Source organism: Globicephala melas, chromosome 6 (genome assembly GCF_963455315.2).
Source record: "Globicephala melas chromosome 6, mGloMel1.2, whole genome shotgun sequence".
Taxonomy (NCBI): domain Eukaryota; kingdom Metazoa; phylum Chordata; class Mammalia; order Artiodactyla; family Delphinidae; genus Globicephala; species Globicephala melas.
Genome location: NC_083319.1, coordinates 81239498 through 81263659, shown reverse-complemented (window position 1 = coordinate 81263659; position 24162 = coordinate 81239498). Strand labels below are relative to the sequence as shown.

Genomic DNA, 24162 nt, shown 5'->3' with positions numbered 1-24162 from the left:
AGGCCTGGGTTCTTAAGTCTGAATTGGGACTCTGAGAGCTAGACTTCGAGGTCATGGCTCTGGGCTTGGTGGCCTGTATTCAGGGCCCTTGGGCTCTGGGCAGGGCCTCCGGACATTAGAGATTCTAGAAAGGAACCAGAGCTCAAAAGGAGGACTGCCTAGCTGCTGACCTAGTTACCCTCCTCATGGCTCATTTCCTACTTCCCGTGTGGACCCGGAGCTCCCAGTTCAGAAGCCCTGTGCGAGCCCAGCCAATGAAGCAGAAACTAAGCCTCACGCCCCTACCTGCATGACACCAAACAAGCCAATGATGCCCGTGTGCTTCCCCCAGGCTTTGGGTCCTCATAGTCACCTGCTTACCTGATGTCTCCACCTGGGGGCCCCACAGGTAACTCAGATTCAGCATGTCAGAACTGATCTGTCTCCTGCTTCCCCTGTGCTCCTCACTTGGGCAATGACACCACCCTTACCCTGGGCCCCCAAAGCCAGAAACCTGGGGGCCACCCCCTGGCTCCTCCCCTTTCTCTCAACCCCCTGCCATCCTGGAGACTTTCTCTCACGGCAGCCCAAACTCCCCAAAACCGTACCTTCGGCATCTTGCGCAAATTGGGTGAGAGCTTGAGGCAGGTGACGTGCCCACGATCATCGCCCACAATGATGATGGGGTGGATGGGGTTGAACTGCACATGGGTGAGCTTGTTCTTCTTTCGGGCCACCACAGGCTGGTTGCATATGGCCTCGTACTTGTTGATGGACAAGTCAAACACGTGGGTCTGTGAAGAGGTGGGTGTCAGCACACTCGGGGAAATGAGACCCCTGTCGCCCACCTCAGAATAACTGCCCCTGAACTTTCTGGGGAAAGTCGACAGAAGCCTAGGCAGTGTGAGAGGCAATTTGTGTCTCTGTTTTTCCTGTGGTTGAGGGAATGGGGATAAAATGTTTAGGAAAAAATTTAAGTCTATGCAGAATTAACAGTAAGAGCAGCTGCCATTTATGGAGCACTTACTATGTACTAGACTCTGGGCAAGCGTGTCACATGGTTGCATCATCGAATTATAATCCTCACAGCCACTCTATAAGGTAGGTTCTGTTATTATCCCCATTTTATAAATGACGAGAAAGAGGCTCTTAAGGCTAACTTGCCAGTAAGTGGCAGAGCCAGGTTTTCTACCAACTAATATATGTCAGGTGTTCAGACAGTGCATGTCATAAAGGTGCTCAACAGGGACTTCCCTGGTGGCACAGGGGATAAGACTCCGCACTCCCGATGCCGGGGGCCCAGGTTTGATCCCTGGCCAGGGAACCAGATCCCACATGCATGCCACAACGAAGAGTTCGCATGCCACAAATAAGGAGCTGGCGAGCTGCAACTAAGGAGCCCGCCTGCCACAACTAAGACCGGGTGCAACCAAATAAATAAATATAAAATAAAATAAAACTGTTTAAAAAAAAACGGTGCTCAATAAATGTTTGATCTTATTTTTACCGCATCCTAAGTCTGAACCATTAGCAACTCTTGCCTAGACGACTGTGGCAGCATCCTAACTGGTCTTCCTGCTTCAGCTCTTGCCTTTCTATCATCCATCCTTCATGCAGCAGCCATACTTACCTTTAAAAAATCTAAAATCCTCCGATAGTCTCCCTGGGCACGCTACATAAAATCCAGATGTGCTTACTCTAGATTCTGCACTGTCTGCTCTCATCTCAGGCTCTCACCCCTTTGCCTACTAGACCCCAGCCACCCTACCTGCCTGTTTCTTAAACCCTTCCAGCTAATTCTCCCCTCAGGGCATTTGCACTAGCTGTTCCTCTGTCTGGAATGCATCCCCGCATCTTCACCTGGCTGGCTCTTTCTTGCGACTCAGCTTTCAGCTTGAATGTCTCCTCTTTAAAGAAGATTTCCCTGACCACTCTATCTAAGAGACCACCGAGTCCTTTTCTTTTACATCACTCTCTCTCGTTTTAAAGATATAACAGTGTTATGAAGCTATAACTCACATACTACAAAATTTACCCATTTAAAGTATACAATTCCTCTTTTTTAGTATATTCACAGTATGTAACCATCACCACAACCAATTTTAGGACATTTTCATCACCCCCAAAAGAACCCTTATACCTATTACCAAGACATTCCCCGTTTTCTCCCAACTCCTCTAGCCCTAGGTAACCACACATCTACTTTGTCCCTATAGATTTGCCTATTCTAGACCTATATAAATGGAAGCATACAATGTTTGGTCTTTTGTGACTGGCTTCTTAACCTAAGCATTTTTCAAGGTTCATTCATGATATAGCATGCATCAGTACTTCATTCCTTGTTATTACTGAATAATACTCCTCGTGGATATAGCACCTATTGTTTACCCATTCATCAGTTGACAGACATTTGGGTTGTTTCTGCTTTTTGGCTGTTATGAATAATGCTGCTACAAACATGGGTGTACATACATCATCCTCTTTCAATCTCTGCCTAGCACTTAACTCTATTGGGGGTTTTGTTGTTGTTCCTTTTGTCTCTTTCCCTTCACTGGAACGTAAGTTCTGTGACAGCAGGAACCTGAATCACCAGGCCCTGGCCTGGAGCTGGGAACCACAGCTGACCCTTGGTTACGCATTTGTTCAGCAAATAGATGACTGACTCGAGGGTGATGCGTTAATCACTATATTCTTTTCTGGTAGGTGCTTCTCAGTGTATATCAAAGTCCAAAAGGAAAATGTACTGCAGAAGAATTTTCTCACAAACTGTTTCTGAACTTTCACCAACCCTCATTGCGGCATAGAGCCCCTTCCATCTCCCCTTCTCAGACTCAGCTTGCACACTCCCAGGGATGGGGACCTTGTTGCCTTTTAGACACTATTTCCGTCACAGATCAACTCTGGCTCAGAAGTTTTTCCTTACATCAGGTTGGCACCTGCCACCCTGTAGCTCCCTCCCCAGGGCCCTCAGAGAGGATAACTGCTCCTCATGGCACCTTAACCCCCAGAGTGCTCTCTCCTTCAAGGTGAACAGCCCCACTCTCTCCTCCAGGCCTCATGGGATGAATGATCCTTCTTTTGACAGGGCCCTGGGTGGCCTGGCCCTTGAGGACACACAGTCCTTATGTTCTGCCTTCCCCCACCTGACCTGGGCATGGCGTGGGCTCTCCAGGAGGGAGACCTTGAGACAGCTCATCCTACCTTCAGTAGGGGGTCAGCTGGGTCAGGAAGGGGGCACTCACCTTCCCATTGGTGGTGACTGCTGCAAACACAGTGGAAGAGTATGGGGCCCAGGCCACGTCGCCCACGGCTGAATTTAGGTCATAGATGAACATCGGGGTCCTGCAGTGGGGAGGGGTGGAAAGCTCAGGGCACAGAGGGCTTACGGTGCCAGAGCCCCGCCGGCCCCAGCCCAGGGTGGTGCCTGAGGGAGGGCAGGCCCCTCACTTGATGGTGTGGTCCCAGATCTTCACGGTCCAGTCGGAGCTGCAGGACATGAAGACCTTGGTGTGGTAGGGGTTCCAGGACACAGCATCCACTGCCATGCTGTGGGCGTCATAGGTGCTGAGGAACTGGCTGGAGTAGGATTTGGAGCACTGGGGTGAGGGTGGGGAAGCGGGGTTCAGGAGTGAGAGAGGCCAGCAGCCACCACTTCCCTGGGGGCCCTAAAGGGTCAGGCCCCGAGATTCCTCTTCTGTCCTCGCCCCACATCACTGTCACAGCTGAGCTGGGACCAAGCTCTCGGCTGCATTTCTCACCCTCAAAGCAACCAGAGAGAAAGGAGGGGCTTAAGGGGCTGGGCAGGGGAGTCTTCCTGGAGGGTGAGGGAAGTCTGCCCAGAGGATTCCAGGTCTGGCAGAAAAGGCCTTCCCTCCCTGAACCCAGGCAGAGCAGGTGTAAGGGGCCCTGGGGGAGGTGTGGTGTCTCGCCTGTGTCCAGACCAAGGCCTGTGGACGGGCAGACAGAGTGCTGGATCCACCTGCACGGACAGAAGCCTTGCAGCAGTGATAAACATCCCACCTTGCCCAGGTGAGAGCAGGTACAGAGCCTGCAGCAAGTCCCAATCTCACGATTTCTCATTCGGTCTCTTGCCCTGACCAGCAGGCCCCTCACACCCTCCCTCCAGGAGACTGAGTGGCCAACTAGCCTCTTCCTCTCTCCCGCACGGCCACTGGGAGGGGGGTGGGGGTGGGGACCTCTTTTACATTCAGACCAGCTCTGCCTGGGCCTCAGGGGCTCCCGGAGGCGGCCTGTAATTAACATTCTGAGTCTCAGAGCCTAAGAAAAGCTTGCGGCAGAGCTATTTCTGGGTGGATGAAGGTTCAGAAGGATGTTCACCTACTAACACTGAGACTTGGCAGAAACTGGCCCTGAAGTTCCATCCCGCTGCCGGCTGGGATGGACCCGGTATTCAGAGATAAATTTTCTTGTTACCTGGCCTTGGAAGCTCAGCTCAAGTTCAGATCTCCTCCAGGAAGTCTCCCCAGAATGTTCCAAGCCCCCCAACCTCCACTCCCAGGAAGGGAGCAGGACCCAGAGGGAAGGATGCTGGGCTGGGCCAAAGTCACCTTCTAGATTCTCCATCCCCTTTCCTGCACTCGGCCACTCTTCCCGCCACCCAAGCAGGTCAAGAAATGCATTCTCTTCCCGCAAGAAGCCTTCCAGAACTGATGAGCCCTAAGATCTGTCCGAGGGTCTTTTGAGAACGATAAGCTCCCAGGTCTAAGAGGCCCTGTAAGGAGCTGGCATTGAGGGCAGTGCTGCCTCACCTTGTAGATTTTCCCCTCCTCTGTGCCCACTAGGAACAGGTAGTCGATCTCTTTGTGGAAGTCAAAGGCAGTGCCACAGCCTTGGGAGAAGAGGGAACAGTTTTAGGCCAGTTCTGGGAGGGAGGCTCCCAGCACCTCCTCTACCCAGGATGGCCTGAGCCCAGGTGCTTGTGAGGGACGGCTGGGGCCAGCCAGGCAAACAGAAACTGGGTCTCTGGCCTGCAGCTTGTCCCGGGCAGTTGGGACTCTGCAAACGGGCCAGGGCTTCTGCAGACAGGAATGGGGCCTGGATAAACAAGGCAGGGATTGAGTTAAACAGGGTCAGGGTCAGGGTAAACAGGGACAGGGTCTGCAAACAGGGATATGGTCTGTGCAAACAGGGTTCTAGTCTGCATAAACAGGGGAGGAATTGAGTAAACAGGGAGAGGATCTGGGCAAACAGGGACCTGATCTGCATAAACAGGGCTGGATCTGCATAACAGCACCCAATCTGCATAAACAGGGAGGGTCTGCAAATGGCCAAGGGCTGGGTGCACTGGGCCAGGCTTTCTCATTACCTCCGGTCAGGCACAAGTGGAGGCACGGTGCGGCAGAAAGAGGGAGGACCAGACACCTCATGGGCTGGGGTGACGTGGCCAGGCGTGGATGTGAGGGGCTGGGGCTCTTACCCACTGTGTGTATCTGCAAGCCCTCGAGACCCTCGGTCGTGCTGTCCTCCACCTTCAGCTTGATGACATCTGTGTGAACCAGCTCGCTCTGCAGTCACACAGGGAGGGGGAAGCACATGGGTGGGGCTGGACCGGCAAGGTTGGGGGTCCCTCTGTCATTCATCTCCCCCCACTCCCTCTCTCCACCCCGGCATGACCCTTTCTGGGAAACAGGCACCTTCACGAGCGTCCAAGACACGATCCTGCCATCAGATGATACAGAGAAGAAGTTAAGGTTGTGGTCCATGTCATCCTTCTGCCACTTGACCTGAAACATCCCAAACTGTGAGCTCTAGGGTGTTGGGTTAGGGCCCCTCAAGAACCCGTCTGAGGTCCAGAAGCCAGTTCTGGGAGCCCATATCTCAGAATCCCCTGATTTCCCTGCCCTCCCTCCTTCCACTCATTTCTCTCTCCCTGAGCATCCTGAGGCAGCAGGCCAGTCGGGGCACTGCCCAGTGTCCGGGCTCAGCACTGGAGGTGCCCGGTTCCTCCCTGGGTTGAGTTTTAGGAGCCCAGTTGTAAGAAGGCAGTGGCTCTGGGTTTGACCTCCTTACAGAGCCTGGGAAGGACAGAGCCCATCAACCAGCTTCCTCATTTACAAAACAGGAGCCATGATAGCAGGGGCTTGTTGTAAGGAATAAATGAAACAATGAGTGTGAAGCCCTTAGGCCAGAACATTGCAAATATGAAGTGTTCAATAAATATTATTAGCTGATATCCTCAGTATTACCATCATGCTAGGAATCAGGGTGGCAAGGCTCTCGGGAGGCTTTTTCCTGCTTCCTTGGGCAGTGGGGAGGAACAGCCTCCCTCCACCACCCTCCCCATCCAGGCTTGGCCTTCTCTAGGCGGCTCTCTTCTGTTCCCAACTTCACTTCACCACTAGCCCCTGCTTCCAGAATCTTGCTCCCAGATCTCAGATGTGAGCTGCATTTCTCCATCTGCAAATTGGGGTTAATAATCCTGCCCCACCCATCTTCTCTGGGCTGGAAGCAAACATATGCGAAAGTGTTTGGGAGACAGAGCTGTCGTCTTATGAAGATGACACGCTTGAGGCTCAAGTTTCTGTTGCCAGATGTGGAGGCCTGGCCAAGCCACGTCCAGGAGAGCTGGGGCAGGGCTGGGTGCCCAGATCTTCCCACCCTCCAGTTCCCTCCAGGCCTCCTGTGCTGGGGCCACTGTCCCTTCCCCCTGTCACAAGCAGAGGCCCAGTGAGGGAGGACAGGAACCCAGGGCTGCTGCCTGTAACCACAGTTGTCACCTGGCCCTTGAGGGGTGTGTGTAGCGGGGAGGGGATTGCTCTTCCGGGGCCACGCCCCAGGCCTGACTGGTCAGAGCTGCAGGAGGGCAGACCCAGTCCCGCCTGGGTCTGTCTGGGCAGGCTGCTCTTTTGTGCGTTCAGTGGGGGGCCTAGAACACCACAGAGCTTGTGAGGCACAAGTCATAGCAGCCCTGATGCTGAGACGCTTCCTCTTCTGTGTAAAGGCAGTCCCTTTAAAGGGGGGAGGGGACAGGGGGTGTCAAAGGCCAGGCTGTAAGAGGCGCGAGGGAGCTGCCAAGGGAAGTGTTTAATGAGCAGCGCCAGCGTGCACGGAAATTGTATTTCACACCCCACTTAGCAGCCTGATGCCCAGCTGGGGGGTGGTGTGTGTGTGTATATGCAATGAGCCATGTACGTGTGTGTGTGCAAGTCACACACGTGCTCCTGGGGTCCAGGTGGGAGGGTAGGAATAAAGAGGGCCAAGAGGGGGCAGGTGGAAGTGGGGTTAAGACAATGCATGAATGCCCAGGAAGCAGGTGGTAGGGAGGAGACGGAGGCCTGTTTCACCAATTCCTTCTCTTTTGCCTTATCTGATTAGGGCAGGCATGTTTGACCCCAGGGGTCTGCTCATATCCTTCCTGCCCCCTTCCCTTCCCCCGTGTAGCACAGAATACACACACACACACACACACACACACACACACACACACACACCCTGCAGAGTGTCGTGGTTGAGGCTTCACAGCGGGGCCTGAACAGGGCTGCACTCTCCTTCGGACAGACGGTTCTCTCCCTGGCTCCAAAACCTTCCATGGCTCCCCGCTGCCAACGGAACAAAGTCCGTCTGCCCCCAGCCTGGCATCTGAGATCTAAAACAACCTGTCTCGTTCCTCCCAAGACACAGTCCCGTTGAGAAGGACTTAGACTCTGATGTCTCTGACGCCTCATTCGTCAGCCTGGCTCTTCTTCAAGCTCCAGGATATACAGTCAACTGCCGGTAGGACGTCTCCTCCTCTGGCTTCTTATATTAACTTCCGGCCAGAAATCCACGGATTTCCTACTGGGTCCCCCAAGCTGGAGTCCCAGGCACCTTCACCAATTTTTCCTTTTCCCCATATCCAATCAGTCGTTTCCTGTTCAAGATTTGACTGCCTCGACAGCTCTACCTCCTCATTTTTATCTCCACTGCCCCTGTTGTAGCTCAGGCTTCAAGATCTCTCATGCTGTGGCCAGAGGACATCTCCGAGACACTACCTGACTGTGGGACTTCTCTGCCCCAAACCCTCTGATGGTTGGGCAGGGATTTTCAAACTCTGCTGGGACAAACTCTTAGAAGCCTTGTGAAAATAGCTCAGGGGACGTGGGGAGTGATAACAGGGGACCCTCAAGCAATCAGGCCCCTGACCCTACCAGAGCAGCCCCACTCTCGTCTTATTCATACATCGGGCTTCTGTATTGACACTTCATTTGAGACCACTAACATGCAAAGTCCAAGCTTCCTACTTGCTAGAGAAGCACACTCACGACTGAGCTCAGGAGTCCCTGACGCTGAGCTCCACGCGGTGTGTTGTTGCCCAGCAGGCCCCTCTGCTTGCCCGTGTCTTTCCGGTGCACGCGTGACCCCTTTGTACCCTTCTTCATCTAACGGATACTTCCTCATTCTTCACGATTCAGCTTAGGTGTTCCTTCCTTTAGGAAGACCTCCCTGGCCCTCTGGCCCCTGGTCCCCATCCCAGACAATCTGGACAATCCTCAGCGCCCCCATGAGCCCTCCTTAGCACACTCCGTATCCTGCTCAGCTGTGGCTGCCGTATCCAGACACCAAGCCCTGAGCATCCTCAGCTCCCAGAGAAGAGAACAGGCAGGAGTTGATGAATGAATGGATGAATGAGGAGGCAGGGAGGGAATGAGAGCGAAAGAAGAGAACAGGAAGTCATTAAAGGAGTGAGAGGCAGGCCCCTCCCATGTCGCAAGCCCTGATTCCAGCCAAGAACTCTGAGTCTTCGGTTTTGCAAAGGCAGCAGCCCTGTTTTCCTGACAGGATGGTGGGAGAACAGAAGGCCACCCCGTCCAGTGTCCCTGGCACCCGCCCAGTGAAGGGGAAACTGTGTCTCCTGCACACCCTACTTCTCTCTCCAACCTGCAATTTGATTCAGAGAACAGAGCAGAGTGGGAGTAGGGTAGTTGGCCTTGGCCCCTCGCCCTCTCCTGGGCTTGAGGAGGATAGTCAGGCCACCCGGAGATGCTCCGTGCTTGGCCCTGGGCTGTCTGCCCGTGCTGGGAAAGCCGGGCTGGGGCTGGTGCTGGTTCAGTTTGATCAAAGCGAGTCTTTTCTCCTCGCCCTGGGCTTTAAAGTCTCTGCAGACACCCTCCCCGTGTCTGGAGACTTCTGCGGGCCTGGACGCGATGAATGGGGAGGTGGGCTTTTCAGAGGAGAGAACTCCTGAGGCTGCAAGTCGGGCTCCTGCTTTGGTCGAGAACTGTGGGGAGGGTGTTTAGGGGGAGGGGGTGCCCCAGCTCTGGGTAAAGGATGAAGCTGAGAGGCCACCATATCCCCTGTGCCTGGACAGCCCTCCCTCTGCTCAGACCTGTCTGGGAGCTGAGAGCCAGTGCCTGGGGTGTCCACATGACTCAGGAAGCTCAGGGCCAGACAGGCAGGGGTGCAGAGCCCGCCTGCAGACCCTGTCAGGGCAAGGGGGAGAGGAAGGTGAGAAGACAGATGCCAGCACTGCCTGAGGAGCCCAGAGGCCTTGGGCAACTTGAGGCAGAAATCTATGCTTAGACTCTCCCAGGCCTGCCCATGGGGTGAGGGTACACAGCCTCAGAAGGAGGGGGACCTTTGGAACACAGTGAGGAAGGGCCTGCAAAGCCAGAGCTAAGAGACTCTGAGAATGAAACTGTGAAATCCACTCCCAGCGCAATAAGATGGGAGACGCAGAGTCAGGGTGAAATCTAGCCCCAGTGACTAGGTAATGGTCCCATTCTATGCCTGACTGGAGAAGATGGGTGTTACACAGAAGCCTCAGGGACAGACATCACCTACCAGGCCTTACAGCCCCACCAAGAAGGCAGAGAACGGGCAGTGCCTACCCCTATCTGGGAGTTCCCCAAATCTAGCCCAGATGGCAGAAGAGAGCCCCTGTGGGGAGCTGAGGAAGATCATAGACCCTTGGAGCCCTTGACACACTCAGCAGAGGCCCATCAGGCCCTGGGGGCTTCCCACCACGGGCTCTGAGTCACTGACCACTACTTCTAAGAGATCCGAGATCCTTAGCAGACAGATGGGCCCTGCTTGATGGGAGCTCTGAGGCAGCGGACCCCAGCTCTTACCACAAACCGTCTTGCCTCCTGATGCCTCGCCTGTGCCCTTCTCTGCCCCTTCTCACACCCAGCTCCTTGGACTCTAAGCTAGTAGCTGTCATCCCCATGCCCTTGCCTGTGGCCCTCTCCTCCCCAAGGCCCCTCGTCCGGTGGCTCCCAGGCCCACACGCTACTCAGTCCCACCCACTTCTCCCACCCTGGTCCAAGGCTGACCTGCCACACGGGGTCTGTGTGCTTGCCAGACTTGGCTGAGCTGCGAAAGGAGGGCTGGGAGTAGGGCTTCTTGAGGTTGTAAATGGCCACGTTGCCGTCGTAGTGGCCCACCACCACTAGGTGGGGGTGGTCCACGTGCACGTCCAGGCACAGGATGCCGCTCTCGCTGCTGAAGGTGTATTCGGGGAAGCTGGGGTTCTTCATGCTATAGAAGAGCAGCATGCCCCGGCTCTGCTTCCTGAAGTCATCTGGCCCAGGGAAGAGGGCGGCGGTGATTGGACAGTCCCTGCTGGGGAAGCCCCGGCCCCTCCCTCACAGGGTGGACAAGCCCTGCCCAGTCCTGCCTCTGACAGAGAGCGTGGGAGACCTCTCGGGGCTTCATCTTCTCTGTCCGTGAGACAGAATCATGCGACTTGACCCACCCCCTTCTCAGGGTTCACGAGAGGATCCAACAGATAAGGTGACCAGGCATATCTGAGGGACGGACATTCTCTTTAGTCTCCCTGGGGTACAGGAAAGGGGGGGCTGCAGGCTCAAAGAGTTGTTAAGTGAAGAATGTGGGTGGGCTTGGGAAGGAGCAGTATCCTCAGAGAGGGTCCAGATGCCCAGCCCATCTCCTGCCCTTAGGTGCTGGGATAATGGCCATGTACCCCTCGTCCCCAGCCAGCGACAGGGGTTCAGTCTGGACTAACATGGAATTGCCTGTAGGAGTCCCACACTAGCCACCTGTGGGCATCTTCCCAGACCCTCTGGTCCCACAGTCCCCAGCTGCAGCCTGAGCCCTAGCTCTAAGCATGCTCCCAGATTCGAAAGGTCCCAGGCCAGCCAGTCAGGCTTCCATAGGCCACAGTGCTATCCCTCTGGCCTGGGCGCAGCCTTCGGTGATCAACAGTGGACCGCTCAGCAGACGTCCTCCTCCTGGCCCGCCCCATGGCAAGGGAACGCCTCCCACACTCCTTCATGCTCCGTGCACTTGGCGCCCATCCTGATAATGCAGTCACTGGATGGAATACAGTCCCAGCCGTCCATTCCCGCTCTCCCGCCACCAGCCCAGGACCCTTCCCAAGCTCAGAAGAGCCAGAGCTGGAGAGGTGGAAGTCTAGAGCAGCCCCGTCTTGGGGGCCCTATGCTAAGGCAGCCTTTTAGCTCTGCCGGCCCCCCAGGGCTATCTCCTCTGCCCCTGGCCACTGCAGGCCTGGGCCCTCCTCCCAGAGTGGCCAGTCCTGAGGTGAGGAGCCCATGGGCGGGAAGGATAGGTAAGCAGCCCCAACTTGGTGAGTTTTTTTTGTGTGTGTGTGGTACGCGGGCCTCTCCCTGTTGTGGCCTCTCCTGTTGCGGAGCACAGGCTCCGGACGCGCAGGCTCCGGACGCGCAGGCTCAGCGGCCATGGCTCACGGGCGCAGCCGCTCCGCGGCATGTGGGATCTTCCCGGACCGGGGCACGAACCTGTGTCCCCTGCATCGGCAGGTGGACTCTCAATCACTGCGCCACCAGGGAAGCCCTTGGTGAGTTTTGCTGAGTCATTCTCTCTGTCTTGTGTCTAAGACTGCCCCTTTCTTGAGGGAGCAGGTGACTGGGCTGGGCTCAGGGACAGTCTGGGCTGGGCTCCCTGGGCTCTGGGCGTGAGCCCAGCTATGACCAGGTCCCAGCTATCCTCACCCTGGGCACTCTGCAAGCACAGCGGATGCTTCCTGGGAGCCAGGGTTAGGGAGCAGGGAGCAGCCAGGAGCCAGGCTGGCCTTAGGTGGGCAGAGCTGGAAGCTGAGGCCAGCCGGCCTGCCCACCAGCGCAGCTGTCTGTGGGGGAGCCCACCTTCCCTTGCCGTGGCTAACTGTCACCAGCTCTGGGACTCCTGTCAGGAACCCCTCCCCTGATCAACTGCACGGGAGTCTTCCTGTGCAAGGAGGGGGCTGCCCCTGGAGTGGAAGGTACAAGGGTCCAGCCTGAGCCACGGGGAGGGCACGCAGTGGTTCAGGAAGGAAAATGCTTCTGCTCTGGGGAAAGTGAGGAAAGCCAGGTTGGGTCACCCTGTGCCCGGCACTATCTCAAAGACTGGCCTTGAGGTGGGGGATGGAAGTTGGCAGTACCTCACCGCGTAGGGCTCCAGGCTGGGCCCCAAGGGCTGACTCTTGAATTCAGGGAGAGATCTGCAGTTGGCTGAGGGGAGTGTCTTTCCCACCCAGACCACGAAGGGCTTGAACCGGGCAGTGTGACAGTCACTTGCCGTTCCTTTAATTCATGACCCAAATCCTGAGCACCTGATCTGGGCCTCCCCCTGGGCTGAGCCTGGCAGGGACAGACACACCCCACTGGAGACGTGGGCTTGCCCTCAGCAGCCCCTAGTGTGGTGACAGGGAGCCAGACCCCATGGCTGAATGGGCAAGCCCTTGCTGGGTAATCAAAGTATTAAATGCCAGGCCAGAGGTGAGCTGTAGATGCCCTTGACATCCAATCTGGCCTTGATGCTGGGCAAGACTGACAGAATGGGAGTGGGCGGGCCAGAGGGCGAATGAAAGGCAGGGTGGCTGGGTGAGTGACGCTCAGGCTGAGTTCTCAGATGCTCTCCTTATAGCACCAAGGGGCAAAGGCAGGCATGACCTCACACTCGCTCTCACTGTGCCACGGTATCTGGCCCCTTGAGGGACAGCAGTGATGACTTTCTCTAGACACGCTTCCAGCACTGTGTGCCCCTGCACTCACACAGAGCCTTCATGACCTGTGGAACCAGGAAAGGAGGGTTGGAAACCCTAGGTCGGCTTAGTAACTCTGCAGTGAGGACATCTCTGACCCACTCACAGAACCACTGGGACTAGACACTGAACTATGGCCCCTGGATTTTATAGTTGGGTAAACTGAGGCCAGAGGGGAGAATGGTGTCCCCTAGTGCGTTAGACCCATTGCTTGGTGTTTGCCACACCCAATAGCCTGTTTATCGCTGCAGTTACTCTGCTCAGGGTAGTGGCACTAATCTGATCTTTACATGGAGGTGGAGAAAGGAGGAGAAGGGGGCACCAGACCTGTTGGGGTGGTGGGGCGACTGGCACAGCCAATCCTTCCAGAATCTTGGACTAGAGAATGAGTAAGGGCCAGGGCAGTCAGGCATGACGAGAGAAAACTTCTGGCAGAGAGAAGCGTGGATTTCACGAGGCAGGGACACAGAGAGCAACCAGCCACACTAAGGCCTGAGGTCCTGCCTGCGTTCCCAGGCCACGTGCATCCTGACAATAAGCCTCCTGTTCTTAACCTGGCCCTAGGGGTCTCTGCTATTTGCAACCAAACAAGCCCTCCCGACATAAAGATCACAGCTTCTCGGGACTTCCCTGGTGGCGCAGTGGTTAAGAATCTGCCTGCCAATGCAGGGGACACAGGTTCAATCCCTGGTCCGGGAAGATCCCACATGCCGGGGAGCAACTGAGCCCGTGCGCCACAACTACTGAACTACTGAGCCCACATGCTGCAACTACTGAAGCCCGTGCACCTAGAGGCTGTGCTCTGCAACAAGAGAGGCCACCGCAATGAGAAGCCCACGCACCGCAACGAAGACCCAATGCAGCCAAAAAAAAAAAAAAAGATCACAGCTTCTAATCATGGCTAGACCATGTGTTTCCTGAATTCCAGTTCAAGGCTTTGTCTGCCAAACCTCACCAGGAAAGCAGAGAAAAATTCTCATTCGGCTGGGGCTTCCTCTCCACTCTGTCTTATTCTATGATCTTCTCATGCCCATCTCCAGCCCCCTATGAGACCTCACTGTTCCACTCTCTAAGTGTGCCCAGCGTGACATCACTGCCCTAACCTGCAACGGTGCCAGCATGATAGCATCATCTTGTCTTCTAGAAGTCCTAAAATGACATCACTACTCAGACCACCAATGGTCTCCACGTGATATCGTTGCTCAGGCTACCAGCAGTCCTAGTGACATCATCGCCCAGCCTGCCATCATTCCCAGTACGATGCCGCCAGCCAGGTCACCAGCAGTCCCAGTAAGACATTGGCATCAAGGTCACCTACAGCGCCTCAGTTCCCAGTGAGAGATAGAATCCTATCAGGCTCAAGGCTCACAGAGCCTTGGGCCCTGGGCCCTGGGGTACTTTGTCCTGAATCCCACAGACTACCTGGCTTCCCACAGCAGGACCGGAGGGCCCAGTGACACAGATGGGAGCCCCCCGACTCCACACTCCATTACATAAAGAGGCAGGAGCCCTGAAGTCTGGGGCCAGTGAAGGAATTCCAGGTTATTCTAGGCCATAGGATTTCAGAGAGTATGTGTGGCTGGGTGAAAGGGAAAGAGGAATAGAGGAAGGGAAAGGGAGAGAAAGACAGAGGGAGGGCGGAGGGGAGGTGGGGAGGAGAAACCACGTGGTGTGTGACTCCAAGACAGGGGGAGAGGGCCGCTGGCCTGGCCTTAGCTCCACTTTGCACTTTTGCCCTTCTCCAGGAAGCCTTCTAGACCGTTCAGCCTCTCCTCTGTGAGTGCCCACCCTCCCCCCAGGAACTCCTCTACCTGTACCGCATTATTACAGGTGGCTGTGAGCAGGTGTTTTCCTTAGCCTGCCACCAAAGGATGGAGTGAGGGAGCATGCCCTGGCGTGGCCCAGCAGGCTTACTCTCTCCAGTGAGAGAGTTGCCTCCTGCTAACCCTGCTCTGCTGGATAATGTCTAAGGCCTCCCTGACTCTGACCTTCAATGATCCACGAGATTTGGGGGAGGAGAATCAACTCCCTAATAGAGCCTGATCTGATGCTTCTCAGAAAGCCATGGTCTCAGGGGACGGGTGGCTTAATTCCACCATAGACCAAAGCTCTCACTGCCCTCAGCTCCCTCTGCCAGGGCCCTAGCAGAGTAGTGCCCAGTGAGTAGCATGGATGGATGCCTTCTTGGACTGGCAATCACCAGTGTGGGCCTCCGCCTCACAGCTCTACCCCTGCCCTACAAGGAAGAGCTCTAGATCACTCTGGAGAGTTCTGGCTGTCAGGAGAAGCCTGGGCTTCGGCTCAGGATTCGGGGATGGCAAGGCAGACAGAGGGCATGTTGGGGCATCTGGCTAAAGCCAGGTCCGTGGTCAGAGGGAAGTAGATGCCAAGCTGCAGAGACAACGATACCAAGACAGTGTCGGTCAGCAGGCCTCCTCCTCTCTTCCTGTGGCTCCCAAACGAACCCAGCCCAGAACTGACTCTAAGGCAGCAGCTGTTTAATGACTCCCTTTTTAAGGCATGAAAAAGGCGCTCGGAGGGGGCTGCGGTAGGCATAATAATGCCCCCCAAATGTCCATGTCCTAATCTCCGGAGCCCATAAATACGTTACTTTGCACAGAAAAAGGGATTTTGTAGATGTGATTAAATTAAAGACCTTGAGATGGGGAGATTATCCTGGATTATCCGGGTGGACCCAGTGTAATCACAGGAGTCCTTATAAGGGAAGGAAAGAGGCAGGAGAGTCAGAGAAGGAGGTGTGATAACAGAAGCAGATATCGCAGTGATGCAATTGCTAGCTGGAAGGAGGCCACAAGCCGTGGAATATGGGCAGCCTCCAAACTGGGAAAGGCAGGGAAGTGGATGGTCCTGCTGACACCTGATTTTTGCTCAGCAAAACGCAGTTTAGATGTCTGACCTCCAGAACTGTGAGATAATAAATTTGTGTTGTTTTAAGCCATCATGTTCACAGTAATTTGTTACTTCAGCAGTAGGAAACTAATACAGTAGGCTCTCAGGGAAGGTTGACCCAAACTCTACTGTTAGGAATCAGAGGGAGAGGCCACTCAGGATGGCTGTTCTCTTGCTCTCTGCGCATCCCCTGATCAACCAGTCCCTGCTTCACCTACACCTTACTCACATGACCATCTAATTCTCTTAATCATAGGACTTAATCAGTAACTACCTACGTGCTTGCCCCCTGCCCCAGCTGCTGGTTTCCCTGGCGACTGATGAGCCAACCTGATGCCAATTCCCCCTATAAATGGTAGCCTCCTTCTCCCCCAGCAGTGAGGATTGTGGCCATGTCCTGTGTGCAGTCTGCCATACACGGTGTGGGTGTTGCTCCAGGACGTTTTGCTTCTGACTTGTAAGATTCCCTATCCAATAAGTTGCGGGTGTCTCTGTCACTTTCTCTGGGCTCCTTCTTTGGTCTCACAGCTGGGCGGTTACCAGGCTTGCAGGCCTGTGATGGTACCTTTTTCTGCGGTGGTTTGGAAGCAATCCCTCTAGAAGTCGGGGGGATAGAGGCAATGATCCCCAGCTCTTCTGATGACAAGAATGAAACCCTCCCTCAGTTTCCCACACCCTAGCCCTGCCATCTTGGACTCCAGGAACAGATATGCCCCTTGGATTAGGATTTTCAGTCTCCAAAGGCAGGAGACTGGCCCAAGGCTGCCCCCAAGAAAGTACATCAGTGCTAGAGTGTTCCAGACCTCCAGTGTGGCCCACAGACCATGGTGCCAGGCTGGATCCAGCCTTCCAGGTAGCTGGGCTTTTCCAAGAGCTCTCACCTGATTAGAAGTCATATTTAAACAGTGTGGGAAATAAGAGCACAGCCTTGGAGACAGAATACGTCAAGCGGGACATTTAATTTGATTTAGGGAAAATGAGGCAAACATTTGAGAACCTAAATAACTAACCAGTAATTAAACTAACAATGGGAATGCCCTTGCACTACAACCCAGTGAGCACAGTGGCCTTTATGGACTGTATTTACAAAGAGACCTGACAACATAATTAGTCCTGTAAATTTTACACAGCCTGCAGCTGAGGAGTGATGGATTTTGTGTGTGGAGGATGAACAGGGAGAAATGAGGTGGATGAATTTCCATTTTCAGTAAATGAAATTAACACTGCTTAATTAGTGAAGCTGACAAATAAATGATCAGGAAAGATTTAAATCCCTACAAGTGCATCCCTGGCCTGGGCAGGCTGACGGATCGGCCAGGAGGTGGTGGGGCAGAGTGGGAATGGGTTTAGCGCTGGGACTCAAGGCCTGACTCTGGCCCCTTTTGAGGGTGCTGTTCCTCAGAGGCTGGGCTGAGGGACAGTTGGCTCTTCTGCCTTTCTAAGATGTGTCCTGCTGGGAGGCTTCCTCCCTGTCTCCTGTGTGATAGCCAGTCAGGACCACACAGTGTCTAGGATGTGTTCCACCATCCCTGCCCAGCAGATCACGAGGAGTCCCCATTTCCCTGCTGTGAACTGCCTAATGGGCTGGAAAGCACCCCTTCAGTGCAGCAGGTGCACTGATATAATTGCATCCCAGCTTTGCCCCGTGGGCCAGCTCTTCCTAGACTACCTCCTTTGCCTTCCAGTGTTCCTCTACCTGCTTTCACCTGCTGACAGCCTTTCTTCACTCTGCTGAGACATGGAGCCTGGCCCTAGAGGGCACCCCAGTCTCTGCCCTATATGCAGCCTGACATGTCCACCATCTGGTACCCAGCAGCCACGAGGGGAGGCGGGTGTGATCGCTTCTGTGCGGTTGCAGGTAGTTGCCCGGGCTCTTTTCCTCACCGGCTTGCTCCTGGCCTGGCTCCAGATGACCACCCTTGGCCCCAGTCCTTCTTAGGGTGCACGCCTACCCCTGCCCAAGTCTTATTTGGCTGGGTCAGAGAACCCACATCTGGGAATTCCAGGCAAAAGGAGCCCTGGGCTGAGCTCATCAGGGTCAAACCCAACAACAAACCCAAATTCTCACTTTAGAGTCTGGCCACAGGAGGCCGAGTCTGATCCTGGGAGGTTGGCTGCTGGGAATTTCCAAAGACAGTGTGATGGACGCTGGTGAGCCAGCTGCCCCTCACAATGACCCCGTCCAGTAACTAGGGTACCTTTTGCCTGCCTCAGCTTTGTCCCTCTTTCTTCCAGGGAGGCACCTGGGCACTTGAGAGCATGGGACTCCCAGGGGTGACCTCAGGAGTGAATGCAGGGGCCCCTCTGCATTCCAGCCCAGCCTGGCTCTGCTCAGGCCTTCGCAGATTGATGCTGACATGTACAAGGCTCTGGAGAATAGATGCCCGTTGGAAAACTGGTCAACAGCTCCCATACCAGTGACAGTAAATACCACCGCCGCCGCCGCCGCTGCCGGGCCCAGCTCTCTAAGAGAAGAGGTAGGGGCCTTGTCTGATACCCCTCTGTCCCTATAGCCCCCGCTCTCTGCTCAGGGCCCCGGAGGGTCCTGCAGGAAAGCTAGGAGACAGAACGCCAGACAAGTCAGCAATGGTTGTCCTTTATGTGAGAGTGGTTCCTATAGCTCATGGGGCACATTTGCTGCTTTTCTTCCACGCATGTCTCATGACGGCCCTGGGACAAAGGGCCCGCAGGTGTCAGCCTCTCCAGGTCACCAGTGAAAACACCAGGCTGACAGCAGCTTCTGGCCTGAGGTCACACCACTGGGAAGTGACCTTCCAGCCAGAAGGTCTGCAGCTGATAGCAGTTCCATCCAGGGACGTGGATGTGGCCAACAAAGGACAAAGAGACCCTTCCTGGGTGTGTGCCTGCCCAAAGGAGGCCTCTGGGCCTGTTGGGCTTGGGGCCATCGATTCCTGTGGGGTGGGTTACTCTTCTCCACCGCTCCTGGCTAAGGCTGCCCCCATGGACAACCTCTACATGACCCCAACCAGCTGACGCCCCTCCTGGCCCTCGGCGAGAGGAGGATAGGGCTAGAGCTGAAGCAGTTTCTCCTCCCACCTGCTGGGGAGCAGCCCACATCCCTACCTCAGTCCTGGGCAGAGAGCCTGGGCTGATCAGCCTCAGAGACGGGTCCACACCCACTCCTGGGCGGGCCTGCTCAGCCCCCTGCCCTGTTCCCGGCCCAGTAGCTGCAGCAGAGGGGGAGGAATGTGCTAGTTCCCTGCCAGAGGGGGTGGGCACTTCCCTCTTGGCAGTAGCCCATCCTCAGGAGTGGGGACACAAAGCGGGCATTTAGGGCATCCTCAAAGGCGGCCCAGACCACGAGACTGGGCGCAGCTCCAAGGGCTTCTCCCTGAGAGGAATGACAAACACCCACTCCTCCTGGCCCTCCCCTCCCTCCCCGACACTGGTCAAAGAATGGGCTGGGCCGACAGGCGGTCTGAGGGGCAGAGACCAGGAGCTTGTACGCCTGCCAGCCAGCAGCAGCTTAGAGAATGGGAAGGTCTCTCTGTCCGCAGAAGCTAATCCTCCTAGCCAGAGCACATGTTGTTCGCCTAGGGAGCTGCGGCTAGCGCGAAGTATGGGGCCCTCTCCCGTTAGGAAGAGGGAACGCCCAGGCCAGTGCAGAGGCAGGGGCTTCTGCAGGGACCAAGGAACACGAAGGGAAAGCAAAGTGCCACACGGTTTCCACCGTGTTGCCTCCTGCTGTGGGGTGATGGAAACTGGCGGGGACGGGAGCATCCCGGAAGGCGGTGGTCTCCCAGGGTTCGGGGCCAGTGATGAACATCAAGTGCTTGCCCCCCTTCCCCACCCCACCTGCTCCAGGGCCTGCTCAGGAAGCTCTCCTCCTTCAGGGCTCACCACCAAATCCCTCCCCAGGTCTGGTCCAGTCTACCTTCTCATCCTTCTCAAATCCACTTCTCCATCTCCACTCCACGCTGGTGGTTCACATCCTGCCATCTCTCCTTGGGATGCCTCCCCAGTCTCCTAGCTGGTCTCCAGCCTCCAGTCTCACGCCTGCAAATCCCCCCTGCAGTGGTTGTGTCCCAGCCCTTGTCAAATTCCTTCAGTGTTTTCCCCTCCGGAGAAGGTCCAAGTTTCCTGGAATGGCTTACCAAGCCCTTTGGGGGCTAACCCTGGCCCCCTCTACAGCTTCATTTCCTCCCATATTGCTCATGCCTCCAGACCTTTGCATATGCTGCTCCCTTTACCATAATAACTCCTTCGAGGCTCATTTTGGCATAGTCCTTCATCCAGCACTAATTACCAGTATGACAGTGGGTCTTCTCCATTAGACTGTGAGCACCCTGAGGGCGCTAGACTTCGTCATCTTTGTATCTTTCACACCTGGCAAAGAGCTCTGCACTGAGTAGGTACTTCGTGTTTGCTGGTTGAGTGAGAAAATGAACAAATAGCCGGATTACTTACAGGAGCCATGTCCCACGGCAAACAGATCATTGTACTTTGGACTCCTGCAAGAGAAATAAGAACCCCTTGGCCCAGGAAATGGACATGGCTCTCCCCTGTACAGTGGTGCCTTAACTGCACTGTAGACATCTACTGTTGAGCTTAGAGATCTGGGACGATCCCATAAGAATCCCAGTCTCACGTTTTTCCGTAATGCTACGCGTCACCTTCAAAGTGCTTAAGCGCGGTAGAAGCGCCCTGCTCAGGGCTTGGCATGCAGCAGGCGCTCAGGGATTCCAGGTTTTCCGCAATGTCTATACTCACCAGCAGAGGGCGGTGACGGCCAGGCGCTTGGCTTTGTCATTTTGGAACTTCCAGAGAGGCAGCAGCGTACCCTCCTGGTCCCGGTATTCGTCAGCAGCGTCCTCGTAGTACTTAAAATCTTAAAACACACAGGCTGAGTCAGCCCTGGGACTGCCACTTTCTGTCTGGACCTCCTTGGCCCAAACAATTAACCTCTTTGTATTTCAGAGTGGGAATAGTAATAGTACCTATCTCAAAGGACTGTTGTGAGGATTAATTGCTAATATATGTAAAGTACTTAGAAAAATACCTGGCACAGAGTAAGCTCTCTACAATGTTGTTGTTACTGTCATTGTTGTTTTTGGAGGTAAATTACACTAAAGAGGCTATGTCCTTGAGGGTAATAATTCCACGTCTGTCCATCTTCATATCCACAGCCAAGCCCCGCTGGAGTGAAGCTGCCTGGTCCCCTCATGGGTCCTCTGAGCTCAAGTTCATCTCCTGCCCTAAATTGTCTCTACCTCCCGTTTCCTCTAACTTAGGTAGAAGCCCCCTCCATCCTTGTACTTGTCTAAACCAGAAATCTTGGTAAACCTTGACTGATCTTTTCCCATCATTTCTCATGTTTTCCTTCTGATTATCTTTTTAGTCCATTCACTTCTCTCCAGACCCATAGCCACTTCCTAGGTTCAGGCCCCAAAAGCCATCACCCAGACTCTTACGCCACCCTCCTAGCTGGTCTCTCTACCTCCGGACGCTCCTCCAGTCCACATTCTGCAGAATAAACCACCTCCCCTACTGCCCTGAAAACCCCTCAATGGCTCCCCTTGCACAGGGGCTCCCTGGTCAAACCGAGGCTCCTGGCCGCTACTTCCATGTCATTTCCAGCCAACTGTTCACCTACTCTCTGTATCAAACAGTGTCTAAAATGTCCTGCTCCTCCTGAAAACTCCCACTCACTCTAGATCCAGATCAAACTCCCCCTACTCTGTGAGGCCTTCACTTTCTTGCTGAGCAGAGTTCACCTCCTCCTCCGTCCCAGCCCTGCCTCTCGTCTGCTGAAACGTGTGTCATACAGCGTTGCCTCTCTTTATCCTTTTGCCTGTCTCCCCGCTCCGGCAGACGGCTCCTGGGGAGCAGGAAGTACGTTATTTTCATCTCTGGACCCGCAGTCCCTAGCACAGGGGCCAGCCACAGAGCAGACACCTGATGACTGTTCAAAAAAGGCAACAAAATAGATCAACAGAAGGGAAATGGTTCTCGGTCTTCTTTCCAACCCATTAGAAAATGATCCTCTTATCCAACGTGGTCAAGGACGTGCCCAGGCACGGCCCCAGCCTCTCTCACAACGCCCCACACTTCGAGGCTTGGGGACTACATTCAGCCCTCAAAAATGGCTCAGACAAAAAAAAAGATTAGAGTGGTCAGAGGCATGAGCCTTGATCACATCAGAGATCCCTGAGCTCAGACTATCTTTGAAAAGACTTCGTTTCAGAGAGGAGATTAATTGGTAACACTTCTCTGTTTTCACTTCTTCCCAAAGGGAAAAGTGTATGCAATTTTAAAAAATCAAGGTTCAATGCATTTTTCTGTGACTGTGTTCTCATAGATGAAAAAGGTTCACCAAGGCCAATTTCTCCATGGATATTAATCATGTTTGCAGCTCTTTGGTGGGCTGATTGCAGAGTCTGGGTTTCAGGAAGCCAAGCTGTGTGAGTGACAAATTCATTCACAGCCGCCGTGTACTTTGACAGCTTTGAAAAGCACTCAAGGTCGTTTTCCAGCCTGAATGATAACAAGGGGGCTTGTTTAGGCTGCTGGTCTTGGCAGCCCTGGTTTCTCTGTCCCATGGGTGAGCAATGAGCATCAAGTCACCAAGAAGAGCCCTGGGCTGTCAGCAGAGGAGACCAGCCAGCAGTGGGGAGCTGCCAGCTCTGGGGAGGCAGCTGCTCCAGATAAATGCACAACCTCTTAGGGAAATACAAGCCACTTGGGAATGTGCTGTTCATGCCATGGGAAGGATTCCGTTTCCCTGGCTCTGTCAAAGACACCAGAATTTCCCAGGCCCCCAGGATTTAAGCGTTTCTGAATCAATCTCTTTCTTCACCTCGTCACTAATTAATCACTCACATAGACCTATTGAGTGTTTATTTGAAATGTCTCTTCCAGCTCAGTGGCTCTGTGGCCTCGTGCTAAAGTGCTTAGGCTATGGGTCCAGGGGGCCTGTGTTCGAGTCCTGATTGTGCCGCTCTCACCTCACACTAGCTGTGTTTTCGAACAAGTGGTGACATTTCAGCCTGAATGTCTCATCTATAACATGGAGATAATAGTGGTTTTCACCTGACAGTGTGGCTGTCAGGATGAAACAGAATAATACATGTAAACTGCACAGTACAACGCCTGGTACATAGGCCATTCCCAGGGAAGGCTGGTGCTTGCTGTTCACTGTTGTAACTGCACCTTTTTCTCCAACCCTGATGATGCATTCTGGGTAAGGTGCAGTGAGGCCCACTCTACCCACACTGGAACCTCACCCTCGCCTCTGCCGCTGTATTCTGCCCAGTGGTACCCTCCTCCAGCCCTGCTCTCCTTGGGCTGTGTCCCTGCCTGGACAGTATCTTTGAACTCTGCAGAGAAAGCTCAGATTCCCTGCACGACATTCGAGGCCCTTTCTTAAGTGGCCCCGACCACTTCTCCAGCCTGAACTCTCACCACTTTCCAACAGAGACCCTGTCGGGGTCACTGAGCCTGCTGCCCCTTGTTCCCAGAGTCCTTTCCAATTCATTTTCACCACTGAGTCACTGCTCGTGCTGTCTCCTGCCCAGCACACCTGCCCTCTGCTAATCTCCCACTCAAACTCTGCTTATCCCTTGGCATCCAGCTCAGCCCTCCCTGAAGCCTTCCTTGACTGCTGCCACTCCTCACTTCCCCTCCTCCATTCTTGACGATCCCCAGAGCAGTTTCTGTCTGCGTTCTATCACTTATATGGTCCCTAAGCTGGACAGAGTAGAGAACAGAGCACAGAATTAGGTGGCTTAAGACCTAGGTTTGGGTCCTCTCTGCCTTTCACTAGTCAGGTGGCCTTGGCCTTAGCTTTGTCGTGTATGAAGAAGGGATAAAAACCTCTGCTCTGCCGCCTCCCAGGATTGTTAGAAAGATGCTATTAAATCACTAATGTGCAGATTTTTTGCTGCACCATTGTCAGATCTCATCACCACACCCATTTTTTTCTTACGCCATTGTTCCTGTTTGACCTGTGTTAAGCCTTACCTCCCTAGTGACATCCAGAGAAGGGATTATTTTTTCTCCCCTTGCACCTGTAGGACCTAGCATGGGACACTCAAATACTCATTTTGTATGAGGGATTTTTTTTTTTTTTTTTTGCGGTACGCGGGCCTCTCACTGTTGTGGCCTCTCCCGTTGTGGAGCATAGGCTCCGGACGCGCAGGCTCAGCGGCCATGGCCCACGGGCCCAGCCGCTCCGCGGCATGTGGGATCTTCCCGGACCGGGGCACGAACCCGTGTCCCCTACATCGGCAGGCGGACTCTCAACCACTGCGCCACCAGGGAAGCCCCTGTATGAGGGATTTTTAATACAGGTA

At 54.5% G+C, this 24162-nt stretch overlaps 1 protein-coding gene across 2 annotated transcripts in view; it reads right to left on the bottom strand.

The window, feature by feature from the left end:
• The window catches only part of DNAI1 (dynein axonemal intermediate chain 1), a 60656-nt gene that overhangs the window by 2680 nt on the left and 33814 nt on the right, over positions 1 to 24162 (bottom strand). For both annotated transcript variants that reach the window (XM_030832720.2, XM_060301058.1), the window contains 9 exons: positions 20582 to 20699; positions 20279 to 20322; positions 10251 to 10498; positions 5634 to 5723; positions 5417 to 5504; positions 4749 to 4828; positions 3427 to 3575; positions 3222 to 3321; positions 588 to 773 (listed from right to left, as the gene is read on the bottom strand). In XM_030832720.2, the coding sequence (XP_030688580.1) occupies positions 588 to 773; positions 3222 to 3321; positions 3427 to 3575; positions 4749 to 4828; positions 5417 to 5504; positions 5634 to 5723; positions 10251 to 10498; positions 20279 to 20322; positions 20582 to 20699 (1103 nt within the window). The remainder of the gene's footprint in view (positions 1 to 587; positions 774 to 3221; positions 3322 to 3426; positions 3576 to 4748; positions 4829 to 5416; positions 5505 to 5633; positions 5724 to 10250; positions 10499 to 20278; positions 20323 to 20581; positions 20700 to 24162) is intronic.